The following is a 14,515-nucleotide window of genomic DNA, read 5'->3' as shown; positions in this document are numbered from 1 at the left end:
CTTAACCCACCCCCTCCAGGAAAGTTCTTGGCTGTTTCTTGTGTGCTTGCTATGTGATTTGCTTCCCCATTTAATCAATATGACCGAAGGGAGTATACTTGTAATCTTGTTGATTGTCAATAGCTTTATCCCACCTCAGACCGGTCTTATTTTCCATTGGATCAATATTACCTAAGCGACTATACTTGTAATCTTACAGATTCATTATAGTTATGTCCCACCCAAACCTGCCTCACCTTGTGACTTGGCAGGAAACCCATTTTTTGGCCCCTTTCTGTCCTTCTTAGAAGCTCTCTTTCTCTTAATAAATTCTTCTTACCCTTAACCTCCATTGTGCCTAGAATTCATTCCTCAAGTCTGGAGAACACAAACTTGGTGTTTCGGTCATCTAGCAGGTTGGAGTTCTAGTTCCCCTATATTAAAGTCTCCTTTTATAGAAGGTTTCTAGCTTCTTTTTGTCTTGAACAAAGAGTTGGTTGAGACAAGTGCAAATAGCTGCAAGGTTTTACATTCATTAAAAGTAGGAAAAAAAACAGGCTGTGCAGATGAGTTTGGTCCAAGTAAAAGTAGAAAAATACACTCTACCAGGAGGAGTGGCCTACAGAGAACGATTAGAGTTCAATTCCCAGTACCAGAAAAAAAACCAAAACCAATAAATAAATAAATATATGAAAAATATTGCCCAGTTTTAGCCACTAAGGAAGTAAAATCAAAACTACATTAAGATTCTGTCCCTTCCCAATCAGAAAAACTATCACCAAGAATACAAAAAACAAGCTAGGCATGGTGGTACACACCTGCAATACCAAAACACTGGGTGGCTGAGACAGGCCCAAGTTCAAGCCCAGTTTGGGCAGTTTAGCAGCTTAGGGAAACCCTGTTGTGGTAGGGTCCCTCCAGGTATGTTGGGGTGGGAACTTCTTACAATGTAGCAATGTCAACCTTTATACAGGCATGTGTAGTTCTGATGTAATAGTAACAGAAATCATAAACCAACCAGACTGTAAAATGTTAGTGTATGCCCATATAAGGGAGACAAAGACACATAAATTGTAATAAAAGGGTGCAACTGTGCCATATTCAGCACTCAGCCTTTGGCTTCGAATCCACTGAGTCAGTGCTAGCAAGAATAAAGCTGCTTCCTGTGAAAAAGGCCTCAGTGGCTGTCTCTCTACATGAAAAGCCCATAGCACTGTCTCAAAATAAATAGTTAAAAAAATGCTGCAGATCTAGCTCAGTGTGAAAGCCCTGGGTCTAATCCTCAATACTGGGGTGGGGGTGGGGGAATGACACACCAATAAATGCTGGTGAGGATACAGGAAAATGGAACCCTTCTATTTTGCTGATAGAATGCAAATCAGTACAACCACTGTGGAAATCGGTAGGTTTCTCAAAACCCCCCTGAAAATACAGCTCCCTCCAGCTATACCACTCCTTGGTATATACCCAAAGCAAATGAAGTCAGCATACTATAGGGTTACCTGGATACCTATGTTTATTGAGGCACAATGAGCAAAATAAGTGAGACTCAAAAAAATCAAATATCCCATGTTCTTCCTAATATGGGGAATCTAAAAAAGATGATAAGCAGAAGAGAGACTGCTGTTGGACAAGAGGAAGGGAAGGGAAGGGGGGAGCATAAGAACGGGCAATTGGGAGGATGGATATGAGCAGAATATGTGTCAATCCCCCCATGTGAAACTAGCAGGGAGCTTGATGGGGAGATGGAAATGATCAAAGTATGTTATGCGTGTGTATGAATCTGCTAAAATGAAACCTATTGATATATATTAACAAATTTTAAAACAGCAGAAAAAATAAAAAGGGGTAAGTAATTTATATGGCATCAACATAGAATGTCTCATGGCTACTGATAATGTTTTCATGATGTATTAAATTAGAAGTCGGACTATGGGCTGGAATATATTCAGTACTTCAAACTCAAAATGTCATGTAGCATGCCTGAGGCTCTGGGTTTGATCCCCAGTACTGCCAAAAATGAAATAATGAAATGAAATGAAATCAGACTATGAAAATAACTCTAAAATGGAAAAGGTTAAGAATGTAGAATTATAGGGCAAGATGTAGTGGCATGTGCCCACAATCCCAGCACTCTGGGAGACAGAGAGGAGGATCAAAAGTTTGAGCCTAGCCTGGGCAACTTGGTGACTTAGTAAAAGGCGAAAGATTTATACGATCTGAAGAGAAACCAGAGTATGACTTGGTGACTTAGACCCTATCTCAAAATAGAAAATAAAATGCAAATAAAATGGGCTGGGGATGTAGATCAGTGTGAAAGCTCCAGTTCAATCCTCAGTATCTCCACCACCACCACAACCGGGGGGAAAAAAAAAAAAAAAAAAAAAAGGAAGTAGAATTATAGGAGAGTTTTTTTTTTGTTTGTTTAAAAATACATTGTTTTTTAGCCGGGCATGGTAGTTCTTGCTTATAATCCCAGTACTTGGGAGGTTGAGGCAGGAGGATTGCTGGGAGTTCAAAGCCAGCCTGGGTTACAAAGTAAGTTCTACACCAATCTGAGTTGCATAGTGAAACCCTGTCTCAAAAAGACAAAAAAAGAGAAAAACCCACCAAACATTGTTTTTGCTTTTAAATAATTAAATACAAAAATTACCCATGATAATGAGAAAGAATGCTGAGTTAACCAGTGTCTTCTGCTGAAGAGAAACCTAATGAATTTAAGTCACTATATTGAACAATACATGCATTTGAGGGTATCAAATAAACTTTAGAAATCCATTTTTAGAAATTGTTTAATGAATGTATGAGCAATTTTGAAGATTCTTGGTTGACGTCTCATAGAGATCTGTGGAAACTCTTCTCCATATTATATTCCATCTTTCTGTCCAACCTTTAAATTAGCAGGTATTTATCAGTATAGTTGCAGACATCAGTAATTTTACAGTTTTGACTTTTGGTCTTGTTCTTGTATGCTGTCTGTATGTTTCAGAGAAGCCCCATTTTTGTATCTAGTTTCAGAATTCTGTGAACGGGAAAGATACTTGGGGCACTCAGGAACTGTTGTTGCTGCTTCTGACTTATATTTTTCAGTTTCTTGAATACTTCCGGGTGACTCTACCAAACCTATTCCTGAGAAACTGAGAAAGAGCATGTGAGAGGACATCATATGGGTAGGACTGCATGGTAAATGTTTGGGCTTGCAGGGGTACGGCACTGATATGATTTCACCTTTTTATAACTACCAAGCACGAAGAAAACAATCACACCAAATAAAATTTAAACCTATGCTCAGGGATTATCTCCTGCCTTAAATCAGGATTCTGTGGGGTATGAGGGGAAAAGGGTAGCAAGGGGAGAAGGCACTGGGAGAAAATATAAATATTAAAAGTAGAATCCCCCCCCCCACCGCATGCTATGCTTTCTCAATCCAGCAATTTAGAACTAGGTAGCTGCTATGACTCTGAGGCACGCAGTTGATTATCTCAGTTTTACTAACCTAGAGCTTGGTAAAGGCAGTATTTTGTTCAATACTTCAAACTCAGGAATGTCGTTAATTGTTTCCTGAAAGGAAAGAAATAATGTTTAATTATATTAAACATTATAATGATAAGTGATTGGCAATGTGGGCCTAGAACTTGTAACATGTAGATATAGATGCAGTTATAAAAATACATATATTTCAGAGGCCAGGGATTCAGCTCAGTGGCACAGTACCTGCCTGGCAAGCGTGAGGTCCTGAGTTCAAGTCCTGATAACCAGGCCCCCAAAACCCCATATATCTGCACACACTACAGACAACAAAGCATTAAAGAGATAAAAAGTTGCTTGTCTTCTCACCTGCTATGTAAGTCTGCCAGTCTTAAAATTTTTTTTTTTTTTTTCCAGTACGGGAAATCAAACTCACGACCTTGTGCTTGCCAGGCAGGCACTGTGCCACTGAGCTAAATCCCCAGCCCATACCCCCAAGTCTGCCAGTCTAGTCTCTCTTTCTTCAATATATAAAACATTCCTTCAATATATAAAAATAGTCTATTTATATCTGTCCACCTTCCTACACACATAGCCCTACATACTCAATCTTTACCTTGTTTCTTCCTTTTGTTATATATATTTTCAAAGTAGAAGTATCTTTTTTTTTTTTTGTCTTCTGTCTTTTCTTCCGGTACCAGGAATCGAACTCAGGACCTTGCACTTGCCAGGCAAGTGCTTTGCCGCTGAGCTAAATCCCCAGCCCCTAGAAGTATCTTTTTTACGGGGGTGGTACTGGGGATTGAGCCCTACATCCTCTGCCAATTATTTTTCTTTTTTTCTTTTTCTGTTTGGTTTTTCAATTTTTTGGTGCTGAGGACCGAACCCAGGGCCTCACTCTTGCTAGGCAGGCTCTGTGCCACTGGGGTAAATCCCTAAACCCCTCAGACTACTAGAATGCTAAGATTATAGGTATGTACCACCATATCTGGTACTATTTTTTTCCTTTTAAATAAGATCTTTGTTGACAAGTAACTCACATAATAGCATGTCACTCTTAACATGTTCAGTGCAGTGCTTTTCTATATATTTGGAGTTAAGCAACTATGCCCACTAATTCCAGAACATTATCATTACACTGATCCCCCTGCAAAGCCCATGGTCATTCACCCCACTATTTCTCTTTCCCCCAGCCCCTGGCGATCACTACTACATGTCTTTATGGCTTTTTTATTCTTGACTTTTCATATAAATGTGATTATACAATATGTAGCTTTTGTTTCTGGTTTCTCTAAAACATTAGCATGCTTTCAAATTTCATTCATGTTGTAGCATGAATCAGTACTTCCTTTTTTTTTTTCCTTCTTTTTTTTTTGAGACAGGGTCACAATAAATAGTTCAGGCTGGCCTTGCACTTGCAGCAATCCTCCTGTTTCAGCCTCCCAAGTGCTGGGATTACAGGCATGCGCTACCACACCCAGATGCATTTCTTTTTGTCTAAATAATCTATTTTGCTTATCATTTCTTTAGGCAATGGAGATTGGATTGTTTCCACCTTTTTATTATGACTAATACTGCTAAGAATATGTATATGTAAGAACATAAATATTTGGATATTGCTAGTCTGAATAATTTAAAACATTTACTAAAAGCCAAGCATGGTGCACATGGCTGTGATCCCAGCACTTAGAAGGGTGAGGCAGAAGGATTGTCAGTTTAATGTCAGCCTGGGCTGCATAGCAAATTTTAGGGGAACCTGTACTACACAATGAGATCCCATTTTTAAAAAATGAGAATGTTTTGAAGTCAGGTGGTATGAAAAAAATGTCACCAGTTTTGACAAATTATAATTGCATGTATTTATGGGGTGTAAAATGATGGATGATATATGCATACAATGCGGAATGACTAGATTATGCTAATTAACATATATATCACCTCACTTTTTTTTTTTGTCTTTTTGAGACGGGGTCTCACTATGGAGTTCAGGCGGGCCTTGAGCTCACTTTGTAGCCTAGGCTGCTCTTGAACTTGCAACGATCTTCCTGCCTCAGCCTCCCAAGTGCTGGGATTACAGGTGTGCACCACCACGCCCAACCACATATTTATTTCTCTTGTCTAACTAAAACTATCTATTTTGATCAACAACGCCCCATTCTCCCATCCCCCAGCCTTTGGTAACCATTCTGTTCTTTCCCTCTAAGAGTTTGCTTGCTTTAGGTTCCACGTATAAGTGAGAATAAGTGGTACTTATCTTGACTTATTTCACTTAACATAACACCCTTTTGGGGGCTGGGGATTTAGCTCAGTGGCTAAAAGTGCCTGCCTGGCAAGCGCAAAGTCGTGAGTTCGGTTCCCGGTACCAGAGAAAAACCAAAAAAAAAAAAAAAAAAAAAACACCCTTTTAGTTCATCCATGTTGTTGTAAATTACAGAAGTTCTCCTTTTTTTTTGATAGCAGGAATCAAACTCAGGACCTTGGCCTTGCCAGGCAGGTGCTGTGCTACTGAGTTATATCCCCAGCCCTAGAATTTCCCTCTTTTTAAAGGGTGAATAGTATCCACTGTGTATATATGCATTTTCTTTATGTATTCATCCACTGATGGACTTAGATTGATTCCATAATTTGGCTATCATGAATAATGCTAAAATAAATACAGGATGTATTTATTTCAAGTCCTCTAGCTGTATACCCAGAAGTAGGATTGCTGGATCACATGGTAATCTTTTTAGTTTTTTGAGAAACTTCCATACAGTTTTATATAATGGCTATATTAATTTTCTATAATAGCTGTATTAGTCCTACCAACAGTGTACAAGGGCATGTGTTTCTCTGTGTCTCACCAACATTTACTTTTATCTTTCTGACAAGTATGAGGTGATACATCCCCACGGTTTTAATTTGTATTTCTCTAAGATTAGTGATGTGGGGCATTTTTTCAGGTATCTATTGGTCATTTGTAATTGTGTTGTTTCAATTACTATAGCTCTATTATAGTTTGAAGTCAGGTGGTATGAGGCCTCCAATTTTGTTCTTTTCACTCAATACTTGTGGTGGGTATTTAGGGCTCTTTCTAGTTCCAAATGAATTTTAGCATATTTTTTTTCTATTTGGGTAAAAATGACATTGGACTTTTAATAGGGATTGGACTGAATCCGAGTATTTCTTAGGGAAATATACACATTTTAACAATGCGACTTCTTCCAGTCCATGAGCACTAATGTCTTTCCATTTATTTGTGTTTTTTCAATTTTTTTTATTACAGTTTTTTAGTTTTCCGTGTAAGTCAAGATAAGTACCACTTATTTTTACTACATGTGGAATATTTCACCTCCTTGGCTAAATTTATTCCTAATTATTATTTTTCTTGTTGTTGAGACAAGGTCTCACTATGTAGTTCAGGCTAGCAATGAACTCACTAGGTAGCCCCAGGCTGGCCTCAAACTCATGGTGATCCTCCTGCCTTAGCCTCCCGAGTACTGAGATTACAGGCATGTGCTCCCATGCCTAATTCCTAATTATTTTTTGGTGGCATTATATATTTTCTTGATTTCTTTTTCAGAAAATTCATTGTTGGTACATACAATACTACTGATTTTTGTTGTGTTGATTTTGTATCCTGTGACTTTATTTGTTTATTAAGTCTAACAGAATTTTATTGATGGGGTATTGAGGGATTTCTACATGTTAGATTATATCACCAGTGACAATTGCATTTCCTTCTTCTTTTCCCTCCTCTTCCTCCTCTTCCCCATCTTCTTTTTCTTCTTCCTCCTCTCCCTCATTTTGGACAGGATCTCACTATGTAGTCTGGGCTGGTCTTGAATTTACTATGTAGTCCTACATGGTCTCAAATTCATGACTCTCCTGCCTCAGCCTCTCAAGTGCTAGGATTATATGTGACAGCCACCATACCCAGCACATTTCTTATTTGGATGCTTTCATTTCATTAAGCTTGAATTCTGGCTCTACCAGCTAGTTATGTCATGTCTTGTCACCTGTCTGAATTTGAGTTCCTACATCTCTAAGGTGAGGATAATAGTAATATCTAATTTTTCAGGGTTGATATGAAAATAATATCTAACACACAGCAGGAACTCAATAATGTTTAATGGTGACACATACTATAATGCCAGCACTTGGGAGGCTGATGGAGGAGGACAAGTTTGAGGCCAACCTAGACTATATAGTGAGTTCAAGGCCAGCCTGAATGATAGGAAGACCCTGTCTCAAAAAAAAACCCCAAGTAAATATGTGTGCACTAAGATGTAAATGCTATCATCCCCTGGATGCCAGCTTTTTGCCAAAAAATACTTAGGTAATTTATGAGCATTATTCTACTTCATCCCCAACAACCATCTTTAAAAAAAAATTATTTTTGTATTGGTAGTTGAGGCAGAAATATTACAAATTTGAGCCTATACAACTTAGTGAGATCCTGTCTCAAAATAAAACATAAAAAAGGGTTGAGGATGTAGCCCAGGGTGAAGACCCTAAATTCAGTCCCTTGAACCATAAAAAAACTGTATTTTTGTACTGACTATGGAGATATAATTTATATATCATATCATTCATCCACCTAAAGCACATAATTCAGTTGTTTTTAGTAGTAGTATTTGAAGAGTTGTACAAGTATAACCACAGTGAATTTTTTCTTTTGGTACTGGAAATCGAACTCAGGACTTTGCATTTGCCAGGCAGGCACTTGTGCCACTGAGCTATATCCCCGACTCCACACCACAGTGAATTTTAAAACAGCATGGACAGAATATAAGGGACAGAAAGTGGGCTACTGTGGTTGTTTGCTGCTTTGCTTCCTTATTACTTTGCTGCCTTCTGCCCATCATGAACTGTTTCTCCTCCAAAATGCCACCCTGCCTCAGAGCCACCCAACCATGAACTAAAACCTCTATGTACTGTGAGCTAAATAAACCTTTTCTCCTTTAACTTTGTTTTTGTTGTTGTTGTTGTTGTTTGTTTGTTTGTTTTTTTCTCTGGTACTGGGAACGGAACTCACGACCTTGCACTTGCCAGGCAGGTCTTTGCCGCTGAGCTAAATCCCCAGCCCCTTCTCCTTTAACTTTGGGTGTCAGGTATTTTGTCTCAGCAATGAGAAAAATAACTAAGACACATGTGGTTCAGAAGCCTTTGGAATTGGTTTGAGGGAGGAGTTTGGAAAGATTTGTAGATGCCAGTGAGAAAAGCCGTGGAATGCTGTGAGGCAAGCTTGATGGGAGATTCTGGTTGGAGCTCAAAAGACCAGAATGTGGACAGAAATGCAGATGGTAAAGACCTGGCTCAGGAGTTCAGTTGGGAAGAGAGACTCCATTGGAAGTTGGACTGTGAGACCACATGTTTAACACTTTGGTGGGAAAATGGTCTATATTTTGCTCATGTCCTGAGACTTTATAAGAGACTGAGATTAAGTGGAGAAGGACTGATTAATCTTGTGGGAAAAATTTCAAAGCAGCTCAATAGTGGGGCTGTGGCATGGATACTTTTGGGGGGATTTTAGCTAGGTTTATACTAAAATATAAGAGGAAAAAGTCCATTTAAACAGTTTTTAGTTTTGCCAGAAAGAAAGCACTTGCAAAGACAGAGCAGAGGAGACCTTGGTTGCTGGAAAGACTAGCATTAAAAAGAAGCCAAGTATAGTACTTTGGATCAGGACAATAGGAAATATGATGAAGGGTATGTCAGGAATCACAGAGAGCCCTATTGTGAGCTCCAAGGCACTATGCTTCCAAATGACAGGCTAGGAAATTGGTTCCCCAGAATTTTAGTTCACAATGTTTAACCATCAGGCACTCAGAGGGCTCTATAACCATTATGCCAAAGGGTCTGGCTACTGCTTTAGCTGGCAGCATACCTTGGTATTAGCCATGTGTGGCTGGTTCTACAGGCATATAGAATGCAAGAGTTATAGGGTAATAAAAGCTTCCACTCAGATCTCAGAAGGCAGCCTTGGAAGCTGGGTGGTGTGTTCCTGAGAAGGCAGTGTGTGAAAGCTGTGAGAGTGAAGCTTAAAGTTCAATAGAAACCCGAGAAAATTGGAGAACCCAGAAACATGGAATATCTGAGGAAAGCCACAAGGAGTGAGGAAAGCCAGCCCAAGAGAAAAGCCAAGAGGGGTACAACCATCAGCAATGCTATAGCGGTGAGACTGCCCAACCATTTGGAGCTTACATATTGCCACACCTGCCTCCAGTGCTGGATATAGAGCTCTATAGATAGAGCTGATGTAAAGTTCATTAAATTTCAGCCTTATTTCAGTTCCATTGCTATTCTCCTAGTCTTTCTCTTTGGACTTGGAATGTTTACCCTATGCGATTGTATGTTGGCAGTATTTAACTATCTTTTTTTTATTTTTACAGAGGCTCACAGCTAAGGTTTGCCTTAAATCTCAGAGGAGACTGTGGACTTAGACTTTTCAGCAATGCTAAAACTGTCAGGACTTTGGAAACTCTTGGAGATAAACTAAGTGCATTTTGTATAAAGAGATGCTTATGAGCCTTTTAGGGGTTAGGAGGGGAATGTTATGGTTTATATCTAGACATCCCTCCAAAGTCTTATGCACTCAATGGCAGGGCTTTTGAAGACTCATTGGATTATGAGGGTGTTATAACTGACTTGCTGTTGGAAAGCAGGGTTTGTTCAGAGGAATCAGGTCAATGGGGGTTTATATCCCTCCCCAGCTCCTTTTTTCTCTGCTTCCTGTCCACCATACCATGAGTAGCTTTCCTCTGCCACTCCCCTCTGCATTCTGTCTCTTCTTTGGAGCTAACTGACCATTTACTGAAGCAGGAGACAAAATTAACCTCTCTTCTTTTAAGTCATGGGAGTTCGCTATTTTGTCCCAGTGATGAGAAAAGTAATTCAGACATCTACTCTGGACCTTTTGTATCAATAGAATCGCACATGGTCTTTTGTGATTGGCTTCTTTTACTTAGCAACTATTTTTAATATGCATCCATGTTATTGCATAGATCAATATTTCACTCCTTTTTATGATCCAATCATTGTGCTGTATGTGTAGTCATGTGTATAGATATGCCACATTTTATTTATCCTTTTACTAGTTGATTGGCATTTTATTGTTTCTATCTAATGGGTGTTATGAATAATGCTACTATGAACATTTATTACTTCATTTTCTCAGAGAGAACTAGAAAATGAATCATCTTGACCTTCTTCACATAAGTAGTAAAGTTCTGAGCTAAATTTCTTTTTTGGCCAGGCATTTTGGCATATACTTGTAATCCCAGCCCTTGGGAAGCTGAGGTGGAAGGATCACTGAGTTTGAGGCCAGCCTAGACAGACTATATAGTGAGTTCAAGATTAGCATGGATTACATAGCAAAAAGATTGTGTCTCAAAAAACAAAAAAAAAGTTTTTTTCTTTTCTTGCTTTTCTTTTTTTTTTTTTTTTCTCTGAGACAGGTTCTCAATCTGTAGCCTAGGCTAGCCTCAAACTCATGGCAATTTTCCTGCCTCAGCCTCCTGGGTTGCTGGGATTATAGGCATTCAGTGACCATGCCTGGCTGAGCTAGAATTTGACATATAGGATACAGTGAAAAAAAATCTGTCAAGAACACAAAGCCAGGTTTCAAGGGGGAATTATTCAGGAAATGCTGTGTGAAAGAGAAGATATTTAGGTTGAGTTATAAGGGACAGCAGGAACCAGCTGAGAGAAATTCTGGGGAGGAAGTCCTAGGAGAAGGCAATAAAGGGCTTTCCTACAGGAGCTGGGAGCTGGTAGCATATAGGATTTAGGGGCCTGGCCAGTGTAGAACATGAAGTGGAAAAGGGAATCAACATGGGAGGTTGTTAGGTATCAGAAGGTACATGGAACTTTTAAGAGGTAGTAGCTAGTGGGAGGTACTTATGTCAATTAGGGACATGCCCTGGGAAGGGAATGTAGGACCCTAGTTTCTCTATCTTCCCATCTTACAGAGTGGTCTCACTCTTACACATGTTCCCACCATGATGTTCTCTGTTCCTCAGAGCTCAGCAGAGGCTGAATCAATGGCACCACCCAATCACTGACTTGAGCCCGAAAACTGTGAGCTGAAACTCATGTTTTTTCATAAGTAGTCTGCCTCAGGTATTTTGTCACAGTAATAAAAGCCAGACAAATACAATGAAATAATGGCTAAGAACAAGGGGCCAGAGAGTTTAATTCCACTGTTGCTCTACTTTTTAACCATATAACCATGAACAATGACATCCCTTCACCTACCCAGATCTCAGTTTCTTCAGCTGTGACAATAAGAACAGCAAAGCTTATCACATAATATTATTTGGTTGGTTAAATGATAATGTAAAATACTTAGCATAATACCAGGCACATAGTTAACACTCAACAAGTGTCAGGCTGTCTTCCTCTTCTGCCCTTAGGTGTTGAATCAAAAGAAAGAAGATAGCAATATGTCTGATCTCAAAGATCTAGATACTCATCTATTTTCAATGTGTAATACTCATCACTGAGAATTGAGAGATCTGGAAAATGTAAGTAGTAACAGTGGATCCAGGCATATCATGTAATCTCTCTGGGTTTTATTTCACTTGTGTGTGAAATAAAGGGATCAAATTAGGACATCTTTGAGATTCTAAGCTTAAAACAATTTTGGAGTTATTTATTCCAGTAGGTGTCAAGATGTTACAACTTTGTACTTCTGTCATACATGGAATATTAAGCTTGATATACTACACTTTTGACTCAGAGCAACATTTATCTCTTGAAGGTAACATTGTGGATCTCAAAGCTGTTAGCCCCACCATATACCCCACTAAGTCTTCTAACGCTTGTAATACTATAATACTTATTATGTGTGTGTTACAGCTTGTGTCTAGATGTCCCCCCAAAGCCTCATGGAGTCATAGGTGGGGCTTTTACAGAGGTGGCTGGATCTAGGATGTGTGATGCTGGGATTAAGGGTGTGTGGTTACCAAATTAATCCATTGATTGTTTTGGCACCCACCCCAGGTCAGGTAGTGTAGATAGACTATAAAAGGTGTAGAAAGAAGATGCTACTCTCAATTGCTTGCTTTTGCTGCCTTCTGCCTGCCATAAACTGTTTCTCCTCTGTGATGCCCCTCTGCCATGCCACACTGCCTTGGGGCCAGTCAACTATGAACTGTGAGCTAAATAATACATTTGCTCCTTTAACATTGGGTGTCAGGGTATTTTGTCTCAGCAATGAGAAAAGTAACTAAGACAGTATGGGTCTGTCCTTTTTTTTTTTTATTAGACTGAAGATCTGGAAACAGATGCTATCTTTGCATTCCTATGACCTAGCAGTTCTGGAAATGAATGTTTATCTAGTGATTGAATAAATGACTAGACAAATGAGGATAGTTGTTGCTTAAGCAAAGATAAACTGTTGGAAATCAGAGCATATAATCTGGCAGTTCTACTTTTATTAAAACCTTCAAAACAACTAAAAAAGCTTGGTATAACTATGTAAGACAAACCAAAATGCAGGCCTTGTGGCAATAATGCCCAAGAAACAGGATCCATTGTGAAGTATCTCAGAAATGAATGTCTTCCAGGTGATACAAACCAGGAAAGAAAGAAAGCAACTTCTGTGCCTGATTCAGAGTATACTCTGGCTTACAGAGGTCCCCCTTTCTGACTTGCTTACCAGCCAGATTCTGGACCTTCTCTGAAACTGTATTATTTTCTGTTTCTCTGGACTTGGCTTCTTGTCTGTCTGAATTGTTGGAACATAATTGATTTTCTGTGACTCAGATGCTCTCCTTAGTCTTAACTCATTAGCAAACTAATCTAGTTTCACTTTATTTTTCTGAGCCTCATATTTGTTCATCTCTCTTTTCAAATGGGTCTAGGATGAACCATTGCAAAAAGGGTTGTTCAGAATAAGGAAAACATTTAATATCCATTCATTCTCCAAAATTTATGGAGCACAGGGTGATGAATGAGCTACAGTTCTTACCCTCTGGGTTCTCACTGCTGACTTAATGAGATAGAGAAGAAGAAAAGAAAAGAAAAACAATGACAGCATAGTGTGTCAAGGAAGACACTCAGAGATATAACATAAATTGCTTTGGGATCCCACATTAAGAGCATGTTGAATAAAAGCTTGCCCAATGAAGAGCAGCAGTCTAAGGGTCACAGCCCACCGTGAGGTTGAGAGCAGGACTATAGCTGTATGATGAGAGAGGAAAGCAAACTTAGCAACTGAAACTTCATATTAAAGACCCAATAAAAATATACATCATACCTCTCTTCTGTGAATCCGGATGCTCCATAAAATGCGCTCTAAGAGGACGACTTGCTGCATGAGATGGAAGTGATTTTCCTGTAGTTGTTTATTTTCTTTATCCAGGAAAAATGCTCTAAGAATGGCATACATCAGAGGCATAATTAGAACACTGTCTAGGTTTTAGAACCAAGTTTTGCAGAATAATTCTTACAATATTCCACAACCAAGTAAAAATTAATAAACTTTTGGCGTATACCTATTAATTAAACACAGTCTAGGTGTAAGAATATGAAAGGTGCAATTACAGACCTTAAGATCATTAAGAAAAGATATGATCCATTTAGGAACAGGATTGAAACTGTATCCTTTCAAATATTATAGCTACACTGCTTATATTTTGTTCTTATCTTGAGCTGGTTCTGCTTCTCTTGTAACATAAAAGAAGTGTGGGCATGGTGGTGCATGCCTATAATCCCAGCACTCAGAAGGCTAACACAGGAGGACCACCACAAGTTGGAGACCAGCTTGAGCTACCTAGTGAATTCAAGGCCAGCCTCAACTATATAATGAGACACTGTCTCAAAAAACAAAACAGGACTTCTGGGCAGATAGCAGAGTGGTGAGCAGCAGAGAAAGTCTTTCCAAGCTTTGGTACCCAGACACTGGAATATAGCAAAGTGAGGAAGAGAAGAAGGAAGGAAGTGGGTCCCCAGGACTCAGGAAGGATCTGAAGTGAGGATTGAAAGTCATGGGAAGAGCAGAGGGATTTCAGTAAAAAAGGAGGTGGCAGGTGGCGCTTTCTCCCTGAACCTGAACTCACTGCATGGGAGGGGAAGCTTGAAC

The 14,515-nt window shown here is 39.2% G+C and overlaps 1 protein-coding gene across 16 annotated transcripts in view; it reads right to left on the bottom strand.

Moving 5' to 3' along the window:
• Positions 1-2,753: 2,753 nt before the first annotated feature.
• Ccdc30 (coiled-coil domain containing 30) overlaps positions 2,754-14,515 on the bottom strand; it is a 120,855-nt gene continuing 109,093 nt past the window's right edge. For all 16 annotated transcript variants that reach the window (XM_005410602.2, XM_013507761.1, XM_005410601.2 and 13 more), the window contains 3 exons: positions 13,691-13,805; positions 3,476-3,540; positions 2,754-3,116 (listed from right to left, as the gene is read on the bottom strand). In XM_005410602.2, the coding sequence (XP_005410659.1) occupies positions 2,918-3,116; positions 3,476-3,540; positions 13,691-13,805 (379 nt within the window). In that variant the 3' untranslated portion in view covers positions 2,754-2,917. The remainder of the gene's footprint in view (positions 3,117-3,475; positions 3,541-13,690; positions 13,806-14,515) is intronic.

This window comes from Chinchilla lanigera, unplaced genomic scaffold (genome assembly GCF_000276665.1).
Source record: "Chinchilla lanigera isolate Chin_1 unplaced genomic scaffold, ChiLan1.0 scaffold00136, whole genome shotgun sequence".
NCBI lineage: Eukaryota > Metazoa > Chordata > Mammalia > Rodentia > Chinchillidae > Chinchilla > Chinchilla lanigera.
This window is presented reverse-complemented; position numbering and strand designations above follow the sequence as displayed.